Source organism: Apiospora kogelbergensis, assembly GCF_038363985.1.
Source record: "Apiospora kogelbergensis strain CBS 113332 chromosome Unknown utg000005l_segment0_segment0, whole genome shotgun sequence".
Taxonomy (NCBI): Eukaryota; Fungi; Ascomycota; class Sordariomycetes; order Amphisphaeriales; family Apiosporaceae; genus Apiospora; species Apiospora kogelbergensis.
Window position 1 is genome coordinate 4,387,704 of NW_027117422.1, and position 17,535 is coordinate 4,405,238.

General features: G+C 52.5%; 7 protein-coding genes across 7 annotated transcripts; 2 read left to right on the forward strand and 5 right to left on the reverse strand.

Moving 5' to 3' along the window:
* Nucleotides 1-532: 532 nt before the first annotated feature.
* Nucleotides 533-2,642, forward strand: PG998_008038 (FAD-binding domain-containing protein; the record flags this gene model as incomplete). The annotated part of the gene is made up of 8 exons (XM_066874854.1): nt 533-664; nt 703-1,005; nt 1,124-1,269; nt 1,338-1,808; nt 1,876-2,376; nt 2,417-2,448; nt 2,504-2,522; nt 2,588-2,642. The coding sequence occupies 8 exons, from the start codon at nt 533-535 to the stop codon at nt 2,640-2,642; spliced, it is 1,659 nt and encodes a 552-aa protein (XP_066730799.1).
* A 208-nt stretch (nt 2,643-2,850) lies between these two features.
* On the forward strand, nt 2,851-3,876 carry PG998_008039 (uncharacterized protein; the record flags this gene model as incomplete). Its single annotated transcript, XM_066874855.1, has 1 exon — nt 2,851-3,876. One exon carries the CDS (start codon nt 2,851-2,853, stop codon nt 3,874-3,876), a length of 1,026 nt encoding a protein of 341 aa, XP_066730800.1.
* Nucleotides 3,877-4,081: 205 nt separating this feature from the next.
* Nucleotides 4,082-5,779, reverse strand: PG998_008040 (G protein-coupled glucose receptor regulating Gpa2-domain-containing protein; the record flags this gene model as incomplete). The annotated part of the gene is made up of 2 exons (XM_066874856.1): nt 4,082-4,814; nt 4,917-5,779. 2 exons carry the CDS (start codon nt 5,777-5,779, stop codon nt 4,082-4,084), a joined length of 1,596 nt encoding a protein of 531 aa, XP_066730801.1.
* A 1,325-nt stretch (nt 5,780-7,104) lies between these two features.
* PG998_008041 (uncharacterized protein) lies at nt 7,105-8,906 on the reverse strand (the record flags this gene model as incomplete). The annotated part of the gene is made up of 4 exons (XM_066874857.1): nt 7,105-7,233; nt 7,345-8,352; nt 8,425-8,624; nt 8,699-8,906. 4 exons carry the CDS (start codon nt 8,904-8,906, stop codon nt 7,105-7,107), a joined length of 1,545 nt encoding a protein of 514 aa, XP_066730802.1.
* Nucleotides 8,907-9,881: 975 nt separating this feature from the next.
* On the reverse strand, nt 9,882-11,523 carry PG998_008042 (uncharacterized protein; the record flags this gene model as incomplete). The annotated part of the gene is made up of 2 exons (XM_066874858.1): nt 9,882-10,987; nt 11,037-11,523. 2 exons carry the CDS (start codon nt 11,521-11,523, stop codon nt 9,882-9,884), a joined length of 1,593 nt encoding a protein of 530 aa, XP_066730803.1.
* Nucleotides 11,524-14,254: 2,731 nt separating this feature from the next.
* On the reverse strand, nt 14,255-15,249 carry PG998_008043 (acireductone dioxygenase (Ni2+-requiring); the record flags this gene model as incomplete). Its single annotated transcript, XM_066874859.1, has 4 exons — nt 14,255-14,368; nt 14,443-14,502; nt 14,600-14,911; nt 15,220-15,249. The coding sequence occupies 4 exons, from the start codon at nt 15,247-15,249 to the stop codon at nt 14,255-14,257; spliced, it is 516 nt and encodes a 171-aa protein (XP_066730804.1).
* An 877-nt stretch (nt 15,250-16,126) lies between these two features.
* PG998_008044 (uncharacterized protein) lies at nt 16,127-16,841 on the reverse strand (the record flags this gene model as incomplete). The annotated part of the gene is made up of 2 exons (XM_066874860.1): nt 16,127-16,585; nt 16,659-16,841. 2 exons carry the CDS (start codon nt 16,839-16,841, stop codon nt 16,127-16,129), a joined length of 642 nt encoding a protein of 213 aa, XP_066730805.1.
* Between the last annotated feature and the right edge of the window lie 694 nt (nt 16,842-17,535).

A 17,535-nucleotide genomic window follows, 5' to 3' on the forward strand; every position in this document is an offset into this window, starting at 1 on the left:
TCTCGACTTCCGACGGCCAGGCAAGGGGCGTAGCATGTTGATGAACTCTGATTTCCCCAGCCATGGGCGGAAATCTGCATGTTCTCAATAAACAAAATTGGGGACCCAGCGAGGCAGGCAGTCTGGGCCCAGGCAATCGGTTGATCTCGAGGGTGGCCAGCGGCGGGGGAAGGCGGTTCGGCCAATCGAAGCTATCGTCACACGTGGGAAGGGAGCGTACCTGATTTCCACCCTCGCCTGATTCTGCGCTCGAACGGTGCTGACTGGCTGGGGTAATATAACTATCGACGATCCTTCTTTAAAAACCGGGCTGCGAATCCCGGCATCCGCCACGGACCAATAGTCACGGGCCATATTGCATGCTGCACAAATATATACGGATCCTGCATATATATTGGGTTGCAGTACATAAAATATTGGGCCCTCTATAGCCCTGATACGGGGTGCTTATTTTACCTGGGTCTTCTGCGGGCTCGTCCTTTCCCATCCTACCCGTTCTACCCATCTCGTCGGCTCATCATCCTTCGCGGAAATGATTTTCGCAGGGTACATTGTCAAGAGGGTGGCACTGCCACTGCTCGCCTGGGGTTCGTTGTGCAAGACGGAAGCGCTGGCTTCTGCCGGCTTCGAGAACGTAATTACTCTGGCTCCTCCCCCAAGTGACGTACGATCTGCGCTGACAACGCCCCCTCGCAATCCCAGTGCGAGGCCCTCGTGGACGCCGGGTTGGCGGAAATCGTCTTTCTTCCCACAAATCCGGCATATGACGAAAGCCTGACGTATTATTGGTCAGCGACCACTCGGGATGTGAAGCCATCCTGCTTTCTGCAACCGCGAAGTACAGAAGACGTCGCGCAGGCCCTCCGAGCTCTTTCAAAGACCTCCGGGGTTGATGATGTGGCTATCCGCTCGGGTGGTCACTCCCCCTGGGCGTCCAACAACATTGCCGGTGGGGTAACGTTCGATCTCAGCCTGTTCAACCAGGTTGTCTACTCAGGAGATACTGTGAGCATTTATTATGGGATGACATCCTGCCCTTGTGTTGTGGCCCGACATTTCGTCTCTTCCCTCTTTCCTGACCAAGGCTGCGCAATGAAATACTGTTCAACTGACCGAGTATTAGCATGTTGCGTCCATTGGCCCCGGTGCAAAATGGGGCCCGGTCATGCTGGAAATCGAAAAGTACAACCGGACAGTCACAGGAGGGCGTGTAGGGGATGTTGGCGTTGGCGGCCTGCTCCTCGGAGGAGGTTTGTCCTTCTACACGGGGTATGTTGTCATTTCTGACCACCCACTGAAACAAGGACCAAGGTATAGATTGCTGACCGGGACACTAGTAAACGTGGCCTCGCATGTAACGATGTTGTCAATTTCGAGGTCGTTCTCGCCAACGGGTCGGTCATTGACGCCAATGCAAAAGAAAACCCAGGACTATTCAAGGCGCTGAAGGGAGGCAGTAACAATTTCGGCATCGTCACTCGATTTGACATGCTAACCTTTGAAGCCACGCCCGGTGGGATCTATGGCGGTCCGAATTCCTTCGCGTACGACCATAAGGAGAGCTTGTTGAATACATTCGTCAGAATGATCGACATCAACGAAAAGAATATTGCAGATACCGCATTCCTCCTTCTGGTATTCAACAGCCCGGGCCCTGCTTCCATTACGATAATGGAAATTAATACCGACGGACTGGAGAATTCGACGTCGTTTGCACCATTGCGGGATGTTCCAGTGACATTCCGCGATCTTAAGAGACAGACATATGGAGAATTAATCACCGAATATCAGCAAGCTGCAGGTTTCCGGTAAGGTTTCTTTTCTATCCAACGCCCCGTTGTCTTCATTTTGGATATAACTAACTTTTGTATGTAGGAAGGTCTGGTTCACCCTTTGTTTCAAAAACGACGTTGACATAATGAACAAAGCTGCATCACTGTGGGAGGAGCTGACGGCCAAAGCCGAGATTGTGTTTCCCGGAGGCGGCTGGGGTCTGCAGATGGTCTTCCAACCCCTGGCCAAGTTCTACAGCCAGGTTGGCGGCGGCCAAAACGTGCTGGGTCTGGACGAAAGCTTGAACCACGACTCCGTCATCTGGCTTGCAGACGCAACCTTGACGACCTCCGAACAGGAAGCTTACTTCCAAGATGTCATGGGGGACCTCACGGAGAGACTGGAGGCATACACTGTCGAAAAAGGTGGCAATACCCAATGGCGGTACCTCAACTATGCCAATCCGTCGCAAGACCCTTTGAGGACCTACGGCGAGGACAACGTCCGGCTGATGAAGGAAGTGGCGGCTCAGTATGACCCTGATGGATTCTTTCAGGAGAGGGTCTCCTCAGGTTTCAAACTCTCCAAAGTCGATGGTGGTTGGTAAGCAGAACTTGGGACTGATATTAAGTACACATCCCAGCTCCGCACTCCGAGCCCAAGAAACGGATATGTGTACGGAACCTATGTTGATTCAGGCATGTGACTGTATTGTACTGAAACAGAGTAGCTCTGTATATATTTGGTAAGTAAGCGCACTATATCAAACTCGGATCCCACGCTAGCATGTACTATATTTGACCCACTCCGTCAGGGGGTCAACCGAGGCCCGAGAGCTTATCCCCATTCTTTTCATGCAGCTGAGCTGACTCACTGGACCATATGTATTCTACCTATACTGTATCCATGTGCAGCGAGCCCCATGGGGTAAAGCCCCTGTCGAACCCTCCGGCGTCCCGTCTCACAGAGAAAGCCACCACACAATGGACTCATAACGGAACTATAAAAGGAGTAGGCTAACCATGCAGCTGACGATCTCTCGGCCATCTATCTCCCTGCTGCAATAGCGACACCATCATGGCATCCAACATCACGGAACAGACGGCCATCGAAGAGATTGGCCCCGGCCAATTCCGATCCAAGTTCAACCCGGGTCGCATGGGGAATGCCAAGCCCATCGCTTACGGGGGCTGCACTCTAGGCGTGGCCACCAGGGCCGCCTACACGGGCGTGCCGCCCACCCACCACCTCTACTCGCTTGTGGGACACTACCACGGCCCGGCCTCGACAACGGAGAAGCTCGTCTGCACGGTGCACAGCACGCGGACGACCAAGTCCTTCACCACGCGGCGCGTCGTGGTTCAGCAGGCCCAGCCCATCACTACCACCGCCGGCAGCGCCGGGGCGGGACCACAGCAGATGCAGATGCGGACGTGCATGGAGCTGATCGCCGACTTCCACGCCGAGGAGCCCGCGGCACCCCACATGACCTACTCGGCGGCCCCGTCGCGGCCGTACGCGGCGTCCGCCAGCCAATCCGAGACCCCTGTTGTGCTTGAGAGCATCCTCTCCGCCGAGGAGCAGGCCACCGTGGAGCGCAGTCGTGAGGTTTTTGCCCTGAACGAGCGCTTCGTCCAGACGCGCCCCTGCCGCGAGGGTGTCGCGGCCCAGAACTTGAACGGGCTGCTCCGGGCCCGGCCGACGACGCAGGACGCGCTCCCGCTGACGGACCGGACTTCGGCCGAGTGGCTGCGCAACAAGGAGCCGGATCTGGCGTCGCCGGCGGACCAGGCCGCCGCCCTCGCCTTTTGCCTCGACGGCGGGCTCAGCTTCCTGCCCCTGTCCCTGGACCACGGTTGGCTCGAGGACGTGAGCGCGTGCTCGTCGCTCGACTTCGCGCTCCGGCTCATGGAACCCCGCCCCGATTTTAACCGCTGGCACCTCCGGGAGCGCAAGACCATCGCCGGCGGTGCGGGGCGCACGTACTCTGAGGGCCGGATGTGGGATGAGGAGGGGAATCTGATCGCGATCATGTCGCAACAGTCCATCATGCGGCCGAAGCCAGAGAAGGGGCCCCAAAAGGAGAAATCCTCGCGGCTGTAAGCTTTCGGCATGTGAAAGGTGATGGTGGGAGGTTGAGGCGGGGATGAGTACGTGTGGGATAATTACTCTTGTGATAATGACATAGCAATGCGTTAGCGAAAGCTTTGGTGACATTGGCCAGCGAGTTGAACGATATGGAAATCATGCGCATAGAGATTTATATATACTGCTTTATATATACGAGACATGGTAATGCGAAACCCCTTTACGTGCGACGTTGCTTTGTAATACTTGAACAGACCGAGGTGGGCATGCTGCTGTCCGCGTGTTCATGTTTCTCTTGAATGGGCAACCTTCCATTCTGCTTGACGTCCTCCTCCCGATCCAGCGTTTCCTCCACTGTGATCGTCGTCACGACATTCATCTGTATGCCGTTGTCGTCGAGACGTAAGAACTCCTGGCTGGGCGCTTGCGTGGAACCGCTATCGCGCAACCGCGTCTCCCCGCCCATGCGCCACCACCACCACGTACCCTCGTTGCTGCTATTATTGTTGTTACCCTGATGGCGGCCGTGACCTTTGCCGAGATGGTGGACCCCTTTGCTCATGGGGCCCGAGATCCAGACCATGTTGCCGAACTTGCGCCACTCGGGCGTCCTCATGAAGGCGAAGGTGCCCAGCCCGGCATGCTGTATGTCCTCGGGCGTGCTGATGAATATGGTGGTGAGCCAGAGGATAGTGTTCCAGAGGCCGTTGCTGGCCATCATGACGGCGGCGAAGCAGTAGTAGGCGTCCGAGTCGGTCGCGTGACTCTTGCCGCTGCCGCTGCCGCGCAGGCTCTGGCTGAGACGCACAACGGCCAGCGGGATTGTGCACACGACGTAGACGAAGGGATAGACGAAGAATGCTGGATGGTAACCCGAGGGCAGGTTCCCAACATTATCGCCAGCGAGGGAGCCGCTCCCGGGGTTAGGGCGGCGAGACTTTTTGGCGGTAGATCTTCCAAAAGATCAGCGTGTAGAGGAGGCAGGTGTAGGGGATCGAGAACAGCACCCATGCCCAACAAGACCACAGGCGTTCCCTGGGGTATTTGGGATTTACCCAGCACTGAATTCCTTTCGGATTAGTGGTGGATAATGACATGAAGAGAGGAGAACAGTAAGAAATGCGCATACCCAAGTGTTGGCTCTGACATACCAGCCACCAAATTCTTTCCCATTCTTGCCTGAAATGATTGCACCACATACGAGAGCTGTGCAGAAAATCCAGGCCCACAGGTTACAGAGAAAAATGTTCTTGTTCTGTGGCCGAAACCCCCAGACGATAGCCAGGTAGTTGTAGGTTGCCATGAACATGAAAGAGAAACTGCTGACCAATATACCCAGACTGTTGAAGAAGCCCTGTGCCGTGCAGGTGGATGTACCCACGACGATGCCGTTGCGCAACACCCAGGAGAGATTCAGTGAAAAGCCGAGGGTCGTGGTGCATTCTGCGCCGAGTATGCTCATAATGAGAAAGGGGAAAGGGTTTCGGTATGACTGACACCCTCCTCCTGTTGCTGTCGTTGTACGAGTTTGATTTGTGTCCTCGGCGTGTTGGCGGCCATGATCATTTGCGATTGTGTTGGTGCTTCGCGTCGATTCGCTTCGGGCCACTCGAGCATCCGGACCGCTTTCGGTATGTCTCTGGACAGGCATGCTGAAAGACAGGTCCAGAGAAACCTCGGATCGAATAGCCTCGCCCGGACGCCCACACATATGCCGCTGGCGGCGCTGACCCCGACGAATATCGGCAATGGCCTTGTAAGATAGATAGGCGAACAAACTTGCGGCCGAGAAGAACGACACCATTGACACCACCGTCACGGCGATCAGGCCTTTCCGGAGGCTATCTTCGAGAGGATCTAGGGTGTCATTCTGCCAGAACAGAGTTCCATTGCCTTTTTCTCTTGTCGTCATCTCCATTCTGGATGCTATTTGATGGATGCGTTGGTGCTATGAACGTTCCATGTTCACCTCACAGGTTGTCCACCAGATACACAATTCCAAGAGAAGATCATTGGATTGGCGGGTCGTTTATAGAAAGAGCTGTGAATGCAATGGAATCCGAGGCTAAGCATCTATCTATAACAACACAATGTCAAGAGAGATGACCGCAGTTGTGGTCACTTCTTCGGGGAATGACCATCATGACCCCCCACAGACTGTTATCCGAGCCGGGCTCGGTCTTTTCCTCGGTTGCTTGATATTTCCATGATGAATGCGCAAGGGATTACTCATATCTACATGCGAGATATTTGTTTGTTCCGCATCTCCTCGAATCAACGACGAAAGCGACACCTGGGATTCTTACCCACCACCCAGCCTGGCTACACCAGGTCGCTTGCCAACCGGCTCCGGATACCGGACCCTTTTGTGAAAGACTATTCGCCCTCGTTCAATATCAGACTATCGGAAGGGGGACGTTGCACAAAAACTCAGCCTCTCGGGATGGATTACCCTTCTTAGATACGTCAGGGGTTGTCTTGCTTGCCATGTCATTCTTAACAATCCTTCAACAACAGAAATCGGTATGCCTCTTGTTATCACAGAGTCCAGCCGAACCCCTTTTGAACTTGGATGCCACACAATGTTAGCAATTGGCTCAATACCAAAACGCCCGACCCGGTAGCTGGGAAGCACACAGCTGAAAAACGGCACCGCCCTGATCCGTATATCATGTTTCAGGCCAGACATGAACACTTTCGGGCAGTGATTAGTTGCGCAGGGAGTGTGTCATGTGGCTTTCCAATACCTTATTAGGAAATTCCTCTCGTGGCTGATATGCAAGGGGAAATACACTGCTTATTGCCCATAGCACTCCGCACTTTCTGTCTGCACCGCCTATCCGTGCATCGACTGTTTACCGACGGATTGGGTCTTCTCCTTTCTCGAACCTAGCCAGCCAGGGATAATGCACGACATGCAACCTGCATGCTGACTAGTTAATGACACATGATCTAGCTCAGGTTCGGTCGCTACGCTGCTATGGCTATTGGGCCGGGGACCGTAGCTCGCCGACGTTCGAGCTTGCTGTCTAATGCCTCCACGGGCTGGGCCCAAGTAAGGGATGGCAGCAAAGTATATTACTTATTTACTTTAAGCGGCTGGAAAGCCATATAGAGCTGAAGCCATAAGCGAGACGGAGATAGCGAAGACGACGCAACACGAACGGCGAGATGATGGATCGGTCCGGTTTAGGCCTGCCGCCTTGGCCGTTCGGAGGTCGGTGGAAGCCTATTGTTGGATCATCACACGACTTCCTCCTGGCGCTTCGAAGCGAGCACCCACATGTCCTTGTGCACCAAGAGCCCGCCAAAGCTGCCTTCCGTCCAGGGCTGATCTGGCCGCGCAAGGGACAAGTCAAAATTTCGCACCAGCTACGCCAGTCGATTAGTAAACAGTGATCAGCTCGGAGCAAAAATTCTCAAAAGGGATGAAGGAGACGAGAAGAAAGTCATGGAACTTTTCAAAAGAAAAAGAATACTGACTTCGAAGATGACCTTCCCAATCTCCATCGTGGCTATGAACTTGCCCATGCACTGGTATCTGCCAGTGCCGAATGTGAGCTCGTGAACGCGGTTCATGTTCGCCAACTTCCCCTCGTCTTCGTCCTGGAGCCAACGTTCTGGTCGGAAGCTCGCGGCGTCTTCGCCGAAGATTCCCTTGTCGAGGCGGTGCGTCCACACGGAGTAGAGGATGTTGGTGCCACCGGGGATGAAGATAGACCGGCCGTCGATGACGACAGTGTCCCCGCCATCCGGAACTCGTTTCGGGGACGCATTGGTGACCGGCGCGTGGATGCGCATGGATTCCTTGATGACGGCTTGCAGGTACGGTAGCTTGCGGACCTCCGCGTCCGAGACGATTGCGTCAGTTGAACTTGACTGCGTGCCGGGTCGAAGGGTGTCGATCTCAGACTGCAATTTCACGTAGACACGCTTGTGCGTCATCAAGTACAGCAAAATGACCGTGATGGCCGAGGCCGTGGTGTCGGCCCCGGCCACCATCTGCAGCGTCGTCTCGGAGAGAATCTGGTCCTCGGTGAGGCCGTTTCGGAAGAACGAGGCGATCATGTCGGACCGCTTGTCGTTGGCGGCGTCGCGCTCGCGGCGCTCCCGGATGATGTCGCGCGCGTTGGCCAGGAGCCGGCCGAACCCCGTGGCGTCCTTCTCCGACGGGCCCACGTAGCGGGCGACCAGGGGCAGATGGAGGAGCCTGTACAGGCCAGTACCGAGCGAGAAGTTGAAGAACCACATGCCATCTCCAGTCGAATGGGCGATGCCATCGACATCTTTAACCGCCCGGAGGTGGCCAAAGGGCTTGCCCCAGCTGATGGCGCTGATGATGTCGAGGGTGAGGTACTGGACCTTTTCGGTAAAGTCCATGGGCTTCACCAAGGCGTCGGTGGAAGTGTACGAGGAGCGGATCAGATGCACAAACTCGGCAACATGGATATCAATCGACTTCTCCAAACCAACGTTCTCCTTTCCTGAATACTGTTGCCATCCAAGTTTTGGCCAGGGTTAGCAAGCTCGTGCTCGGCTTTTGTTCTTGGACATCTAGCTTACCCCTGACGCCATCCGCTGCCTCAAGTCCGTATGCTTCGCCTCGTCCATCTCACTAAATACATGGTCTACATCTACCCGGTGTCGAGTGGGTCGGTAGAACCAGCTGGTTCTACTGTAGGGGGAGCGGACCGCATTCATACGCACGATAAGCTCGGGTGAAGCCGTGATCAAGTCATTCGGCCCTACCCGAGCAATGGGTCCTTTGGCGTACAGTGATGTTCAGTCTGATATTCCAGTCGTGGGGTAATCTATAACATGGTTTGTGCAAGCTTACCATACTTCCTGCATGCCTCGTCATATCTCAGATGTGACTTCAGGCTCAGAATAGCCCAGACGTGCCACAGCTCAGACCAGCCAGAGCTCCAGGGGCCCTCGAATGAGCTGAGGCGATAGTAGGCTCGGATCTTCTGTAGTAAATAGACTCCTAATACGACCGCTGCTATCATCCAGCGATGTTCATAGACTGAGGTGGCAATATCCATGTCGGTATTGTCTTGTTTGGTGATGGAACAGTATGTCTTGTGGTCCAGTAAGGTCAATCAGGGGAGAAGAGGAATTCGGGAGCGAGGGGTCAGGATCAAATATGACGCGCGACCAAGGCAAGTCAATATATCGGACACATAGTTACTAGTACCATAATATAGATGCCCGAGTCGTATAACATGCAGCCAAGCGATGGATTGGAGAACATCCAATCAACGATACTACCCTGATCACTACAAGCAGCCTTATTACTGGAGGATTCCCAGATTAGCATGCCAATCACAAACGGCAGGGTGCATCTACTGCCGTTGTGTCTTCGTCCTGTTCGCCCGTCATCACATGGGTCGCTTTTCGCATAGTGAGCAGAGGATGGGATATCATGTTACTGGAGAGGTTGCAGTTGGCTTGCAACTCGAAGTCATGTTGGGATGAGTCGTCTTTGCATCGGAAGCCATTGATCACAGGCGCAATCATCGCCGGTCTTCTGGCTCTGGCGTGAGCATTGGAAGTCATAATTCCAAGGGCAGGTTATAACATTTGTGGGAGTTGCGACAAAATGTGAGGCCAATGTTTGCGACTTGAGTGGAAGGGTTACAAGCCTTTTCGGGATGCCCCTAATCGAAAGTCCACGGGAACCCTGCCAAGTCCCGCGTGGCTTTCATCAAGCCAACGTCAGCACTAGAAGCGAGACAAAATAAATACCCGATAACGGCATCGGCCTACTTGCAGACATGAACGGACGACACCAATGGTAGTCTAATTAGTACGAATACTATCCTGCTGAATACGGAAACGGAATTCGTGTGAGCCCACCCCTGACCATGAAACTCCTGATACCAGAATGCTGATACTGCCATGATTCATAATTCATAATGGACTTGTCCACTCTAGACGCCTATGATTATATGATCAATGTACACATGCCCCTCCCACCCCAGGGCGCGGCTCCTTTTCATACGGGCCGCGAAAGGGTCCTAACGCCAGCGACCACGTCCCGTAGTCGTCTTGTTCCGTGCGTCCTCAAGATTCTTCTTGAAGTCGCCGTAGAGAGCTTTCACGACGCCGGATGCGTCCCAACCGCCGACAATCCTGTTGGCCAGCTTGTTGCGCTTCTTGGGTTTCAGCTTCTCGCGCTCCTTAAGCTTGTCCGCCTTCATCCAGCCTTCCTTCTCGAGCTGATCCTCGACCCACTCCTTCAGCGCATACTTCCAGTGCAGCAGGCTGTGTGCTGTCTCGGCGTTGCTGCAGCAAGTCGAGCCCACAACCCACTGCTTGTTGGTAGGGGGCAGCGAGTTGCCTTGCGAGTCGATCGAGGCGTGGTCGTCAATCTCGTCGTCATCCTTATCAGATTCGGAGTCGGAGTCCGACTCGATTTCGTCCAGCGTATCTTTTCTATATGGTGTGCCTTGGAACTCGATGCGCCAGGTCGCCGGGTGTCCACTACGACCGCATGCTTCACAAATTTCGTACTTTCCCGTATCGCCGGCGTCCATTTCGTATGTATCAATTTTCGGTCGGCCGCGAAGAGCTCGGTAGAATTCGGCTTTCCATACCGAGCTGGTGAACTTCGAGGAAGCCAGGCCACGAACTTCATCATCCAACTTGCGCCAGGCGTTGGCGTATACGGGATCTTTCCGGTCGAAACGGGGATTGATGCGATTATGTACGAGCCAATCCACTACAAATGGAAACTGATCCTTCAACGGCAGCGTTGCCTGGGCAGTAAACTCCAAGGGAATACTGACGTCGGGTGCGCCTAGAGGCCCATCTTCATCTGATTCGATGAAATCGTCCAGATCACTGTCTTTTTCCTCGTCACTGCTTTGTTTGGACGCTTTCTTGGGTGGTTTTGACTTCTTGGCGGACTTTTTCGAAGGAGGCGGAACTGCCTCAACGTCAACCTCATCGTCGTCATCTTCAAACTCCTTCAAGGCTTGCATTCCTTCGTCGCTATCAGTGTCGTAGAGTCCACGTTTCTCGCCACCGTCTTCGGATTCCGACGATGTGAGTTGCTCAATTTTTTCGCCGGCTCTTCGACGTCTGAGCAATTCCATCTTCTTCTGTTTGTCACTTCGATGGCCTTTTGGGCCGCTTAGTTGGCGATGATGGCGGGTGTTGACTTAGTGTACCTTTTCTGGTGACAAGTTTCCTAGCCGACTTTGTGGGGGATTTGATGGGCTGATTGTCTGATGAACTGTCATCGGTGTTTGGTCGGCGTGGCTGCGAACTATGGCCGATCTTTCTCCTCTTTGCTGGAGACAGAACGACCAGTTCATCGTCTTCATCAGAGTCCAAGTTGATGACTGGAGCGCGTCGACGCAATGAGCTGGAAGGTACGGGCACATCGTCCTCTTCCTCATCGTCGTCATCGGATAGTACAGTGCGGTTCAGTCTCGTAGACACTGATTGAGAAGAGCGTGGTGGTAGAATCTGGTCAAGCGATGGCAGTTCATCTTCATCGTCAGAGCTATCGCCATACAGGACTGCACCTTCTATGGCGACTTCCTCATCAGATGAGTCTGCTACGACACCGCGGCGACGCTGGCTACTTGTAAATCTGGGCATAAAGCTTGCGCTGGCGACGGGCTGACTGGCGCTGACGTTGCCTGCTCGCATCTTGTTGTGAGAATTTGATCTGGCAGGTTGGGAAACGAATGCAAGATGATGTGTGAAATATGTTGCTCTTCTGGGAATAATTGTACAGGTGATGGAGTCCTGCTATAAGATACAATAACTGGGGCATTGAAATCTTCGACTGGGACAATCAAGTTGGATTTGATTCAACCAGAAGAAGACAAAAGAAGGCAGGTGGGAAGGGGGAAAAGCCATACCAGTTGTTTCCGAGATTGTCTTCTGAGTGCCATGGGAACGCTTCAATCTCACTGGGTTCAAGGGCGACGAGCGTGACGACATGGCCGGCTGATTTGAATACCTTATCCTAGCGGGCGACATGCGCTGATCCGGCGAGCTGGATGCACCGGTCGGCTCAAAGGTCAGGCGTGCCTGCCGCTTTCTTTTGGTGGCTGGCATATTATCCTGGAGTGATTACGGAGCACCCAGGTGATAGTTTTGTAATGCGAGGGAGGAAAAGTAGATTGAAAAAGCACTAACACCTCGAATGCGTGCTGCTGGGTGTTCGGTACAAAGAATGCGCAACTTGGAGCAAGCGACGGGAAGTGTCGCTGACAACGTCTTTTTCAACCAAGCATCACTGAGACATGGCAGGTGGGTCGATTGCAACTCCAGTCAGCTATGCTTCTGTCCGTAGATAATTGATGATTTAACCTCATCTCATCACGTTGAATGCAGCCTAGCTTTGCCTAGATCGCGACGAGGACCATGAGCTTACGCGCAGTCACGTGAAAGTGATCAACTTGATTCCTTACAAATGCAGTGTTTATTAGGATATCTGGTAAGCAGCTACGCCACACCTAAGCCACTATAAGGTGGTACGCCTTTGAGGCTCACATCCTGTACGTGTAATACCGTATCTATCCGCAAACGGCTTCCTAGAGAAGCACGACACCAATTGGTTCAATCCAATCTAGAGCATACCAAATTTCTCCTACGAATTTGCCCGACAGCACACTCGTCTGGAACACAATCCGTTTCATTTTCCGAGCGTCTTATGGTATATCAAGGCCAGCCTATGAGTAGTCTTTCAATTGGCCATTTATTTATTTGAAGCAAATATGTGCAACGTACCGGGTCGATGGGTTGAATTGGATGTGGGTGGGGTTGGTCGAGCTCTTGGTCTCCAGTTGGATTGACCAAACCACCAAGATGCGACGAGATAGCCATGTTGAGCTTCACGAACACCAAAAGTCGCGCGGAAAAAAGACAATGTGACTGACGTGGGGTAATCTAGCCTTTCAGCAATGCGATGAACCAGAAATGAAGAGAAGAGGTTCTGGAATGGCCATTCAATCGATGAACGGACTTCGAGTCGCCTTATATAGGTGATGGGAGACAGGTTGAGGATCAAGACGATAGTTTCTCTTGTACCATGGACAAGCAAGAGACCGACGCATTCAGTCACCGAAGAGCACCTTTTCATGTCTGGATACCTTGATTGGATAACACTCGGCTCACTGCGGTCGCCCTGCGATGGCAAACGAGGACATGGTTGTATCAGTAACCTCTAGTAATATTGTCGGTCGGTCGTGTCACTATTCCGCACCTAGTGGCATTCAAAGAAGACACACATAAGACCTAAAAGGGAAAAATGCTTCGTATTTGTGGTTTACAGAAGGGCGAGCCGACTGTGATCCGCCGGAGGTGGTTCATTTGAGGCCCAGAGGGAATGGGTTATGAGTTGTATTTACTGTCCATAGCCAAAGGCTTTGTCAGTCTCGTAGTTGAGATAATATAACCCTTAGTGAAATCCCAGGGCCTAGGAAAGGGTTCTGTGCTGTGATATTAGTCTCCCCTCCGTCTCCTATAACCTGCACAGTCGGTGCATGTGAATTGATTTGCTTTGTGGGGATATCTTGGGTGTGTAAGTGGCCATATACTTCAAAAAATTATAATCCAGGTCACCCTTGATATTATAGCTCACGTAATGTGAGATCAAATTGTAATGCCTTAGGAAAATATAAGTGCAATTGGGATGTAGTTATTGAATATGTATATATCTAAATTTCAGTACAGGCCAATATCTTTCAGGTAAAGCCGTGGTGAGGTCGCGAACTGACAGCTGGGTGGCAGTCATCGTTGTTTTCACATCCACCGCACCAATACCTCAATGTAGCACATTCAGGGAATGCCAAGGGGAGGCCTCTAAGCATGGCCTATGAAAAATCCAATTAAAAGGCTTTATCCCGTTCGCTGAATCAACTTTGGCTTTTTGAATATTGCACAACGCCGACTGATGAAATGCTGGTGGTATTGCTCCTCATCGGGGTAGCTGTCGCACTCGCTCCCCAAACCCCTGAATCATACAGATTCAGCCAATCTCCAATGTAGCTGTGTCGATGTTTGGTGTCTCAGATATTCCCCGAAACTTCCTGGAAAACACATGGTATCTGGATGAATCTATACTTTAATGAGTAAAACTATAACTACGTTATATTACATCACGTTGGCCGCAGGTTGAGTTGGCGATATAAGAAGAGTAAATAATTGAAGAACTTCTCATGTAGTACGAGTGATCAATCAGATCATGTGTATTTCGGCAATTCCTTGACTTTTTGGACTCGCTTGAAGCAACATGCACGAGAATCATATCTACATCAGGCATCGTCTTACATCTTAGTGCTGGCTTCAACTGACAACACGAAACAAAGGTCATCGTAAGATTTTACTATTACTATTTACGTCCCAGCTGTCCAAGATTCGTCTCGCGCTCTCAGCTGAACTGCTGCACATATGCCTTGCGGTGCTCGTTCTCATCCAACTCGTTGCTTCGGTTCAGGGGCGTCCACTTGGGCTCGTCCTTGAACAGACGCATGGCCTGGATGTACTGCAATTGGTGTTAGATGCGGAAGTCTAGTAAAAAGCCTTACATTCCCAATATCATGGGCAGATGTTACTTACGTTGCTCTCGCTAGTAGTGAATCTGTGGTAAATGCCAGGCGGCAAGATGATCAGGTCGTCCTGTGTGTTGATGATGTTATCAGCAAACCGCAAGCCATACATACTACTGGTTCTTTCGCTCGCCTCTGAGCCTCGCAACACAACTGCACAAACATACCTTCTCCAGGTAGATCCTCATCCACTCGTCGCCGCGGCTGCGGACATCGAAGTAGCCAGCGCCGTCGCGGATGTAGCGGATCTCCTCGTCCTCGTGCAGGTGCTCGGAGAAGAAATTCTTGACCTTCTCCTCGTAGACGTCGCCCATCTTCTCGGGGCTCACGGTGATCTCGTCGCGATTGCGGTACCCCCGCTCCGCGGCCAGCTTGTCTACCGTGGCCAGCGTCGGGTGCCGTGAGTAGGTCACGCCCACAGCGGCCAGCTCGGCCTCGCTCAGGGCGCGGCCGCTGTCGTGGGGAAGGCGCTGATCGCCCTGATGATTATGGTGGCCATGGTTAGAAAAGGGGGCACGAAGCAAGACGGAGCGCAGGAGAGGGATCTTAGGGGCAAGGGCAATATGAGATGACCAAGCTGGACAGGAAAAGGCTTCAAGTGGTTGAAATTCATCCACAAAGTCAAAAGTGGAGATTGCAAAGGGAAAAGCCACGATGGTAAGATGAATATCTCACGATGTGTGTAATAGGTTACGACGCGAGTGGGTTGAAGTTGCGCCGCGAACTATGACGATGCGGGGTTTTCAAGGACGTGCAAGTCCCTCATCGTTCGTTTCAGACAACTTACCTCGACGTTATCATACCAGTAAGCCTTCATCTTGTTGGTGGTTTTCTGATTTCTTTTTCCTGGGTATCAAAACACTGAAGCAAAAAGTTGTCGTTTCGGGAGTACGGCGGAAGCTTGAACGTAGGGGTTCTTCACATGAAAAGCAATAATCGTCCCTCGTCTTGAATATAGAAAAACAGAGACCCTCAGAATAGTGCTTGCATATTGCCCCGCCTGAGCACGCCATTAGCGTTGATTCAACCGGCTGGTGACGTCGGTGGGGCACAGGCCGAATCAGTTATGCCCATGACTAGACGGGTTATTGTCAGCAAGGTGCTTGTTCAACACAGCACCGGCAGGTTGACTATCGGAAATAACAAATATTGTTGATATAAGGCATCATCTGTACTGCAACGAGATCGTGACCGGTACTGAAGCAGCTCATGTCTTACTTTTGACAGCGATACCCTTGGTAGAGAATGTTGTATTCGGTACCCCTGTTAACCAACCAGGCTGAGTGTGGTCAAAACCTCATTGGTTTATTATTTGGGACAGGCCGCGAAGCAGCGGAGCAGAGTAGCAGGCAGGAGGCTTCAGAGAGCTAGAAGCTATCAATCATTGATTTATTCTCTGTATTCGTATACCCACCGTAAAGAGAAACGAACGCGCGTCAACACTCGTCCTTCGAGCACGGCGCCATTGTAATAAAAACCCAACCTTTTCTAACGCCGTAATGGATATCCCCTATGCAGCCCTTGCCATGCCTCGACATCGTGAAATTAGAACTCAAACGCTCGCAGGAATCGAATGCTGATTTGCTAAGGCCCTTTATCGGACCTCCGCAGCTGCCAGATCGGGTCCGCCACCAACGGCAAATTCGTTATCAATAGCAGTGGCGGCTTCTTCGCGCGGACGGCCTTCAAAGATTCTACGCCACCAGCTCGGGGGTCCAGAGGCCGCGAGCCATTGTGCATCGGGGGTAGACGTCGGTGAAGAAATACCAGATGTGGCCGATAACTACACCCATGATCTCGTCCTTAGGAATCGTTCCGTGCATAACGAGGCTGAATCCCATCAATACCCACGGAAGGTACGGAGCGGTGAATACGAGAAGGCCCAGGAAGCTAAGCCGGGTGTCGGGGTTCCGGCGGGACCAAATGTACACCATGATGGAGGATAGAGGGTGCCCGAGGAACGGCATGGCGACAAGCGGCGACAGGACAAGAAGAAATGCCATCGAGTACATGAGCAGCCAGGAGAAATACGCCGGCGATCGACCGGAGGATTCTTCGAGAAGTCGCGAGTAGCGTTGAAGGAAGTAGACGTGGAATAAGAGGTCGAGCGAGAACGGTCCGAAGTAGAGGAATGTCGTCAACATGCGCCAATACTGTAGGGCATTGTTAGAGACCTGCGCAATCGGGGAACATATATACAGGGGTTTAACTTAGAAGAAAGCTTACCTCTCCCTTGGTGAAAACGGTGCGGACACTATAGAACAGCTGGTATGGCGAAACCATCTGACACTGGACAAGGGCGCTTGTCAAGACGGTGGCTGTTGTCCACCACCGTGTGCAGATGGGCATTTCCCAGAACCAAGCCTCTAGAGGGTTGCGACCGCCGTCGCCGGGGATCATTTGATCCATGATGAATTGCTGGTGTTGGTAGTTGAAAGTAGTGGTATGGAGGTGTTGAGGTTGTATAGGTCGATAGTTGGTACGGAGCCTCGGCGGAAGATAAGACAGGCCTAAGGTCAGAGTGACGATTGGTTCGGTGGGCGCGGAAGTGCTTCAACAAACAAACGAGCGTCTAGAAATGCGCAAGAGTAGACAATGATGGGAGGAGGGGAAGCAATGGTGTGCAATTAGTCCTATGAAGGAAGCAGTGGCGAGTGGTATCTATCGCATGTCTTTTCTGTGACTCTCTAATTGCCGATGGGTGTGATCTGGCTTCTATGCTGGATGGCTGTGATGGAAGTAAGTCGAACTAACTCTGCGGAAGTCGGGTGGTACTCAACTCAATGGCGGCCAACTCATCGGTTCGGAGTTCACTAATCTACCAAGAGGACAAGTTGAGGGTGGTGGGATGTTGCACAACTTTGTGTCAGGGTCTAGGGGAAGTGTTGTGCAAACCGGCTATGTTATGCCCATGCAAGGAAGACATACATAAATTCAAGGGGTCCTTTTTTAGCGCCACCAGCCACTGAGTATCCGTGGCTGTAATTAAATGAATCCACTAATCAGGTCAAGCTTGTTCAATTAAAATGAAAAGGGAAAGGTTGGGTGGGCCCGACACGGGAAAGCGCGACAGGGAGCGCGTCGTTTCGTGATGCGCCCATTG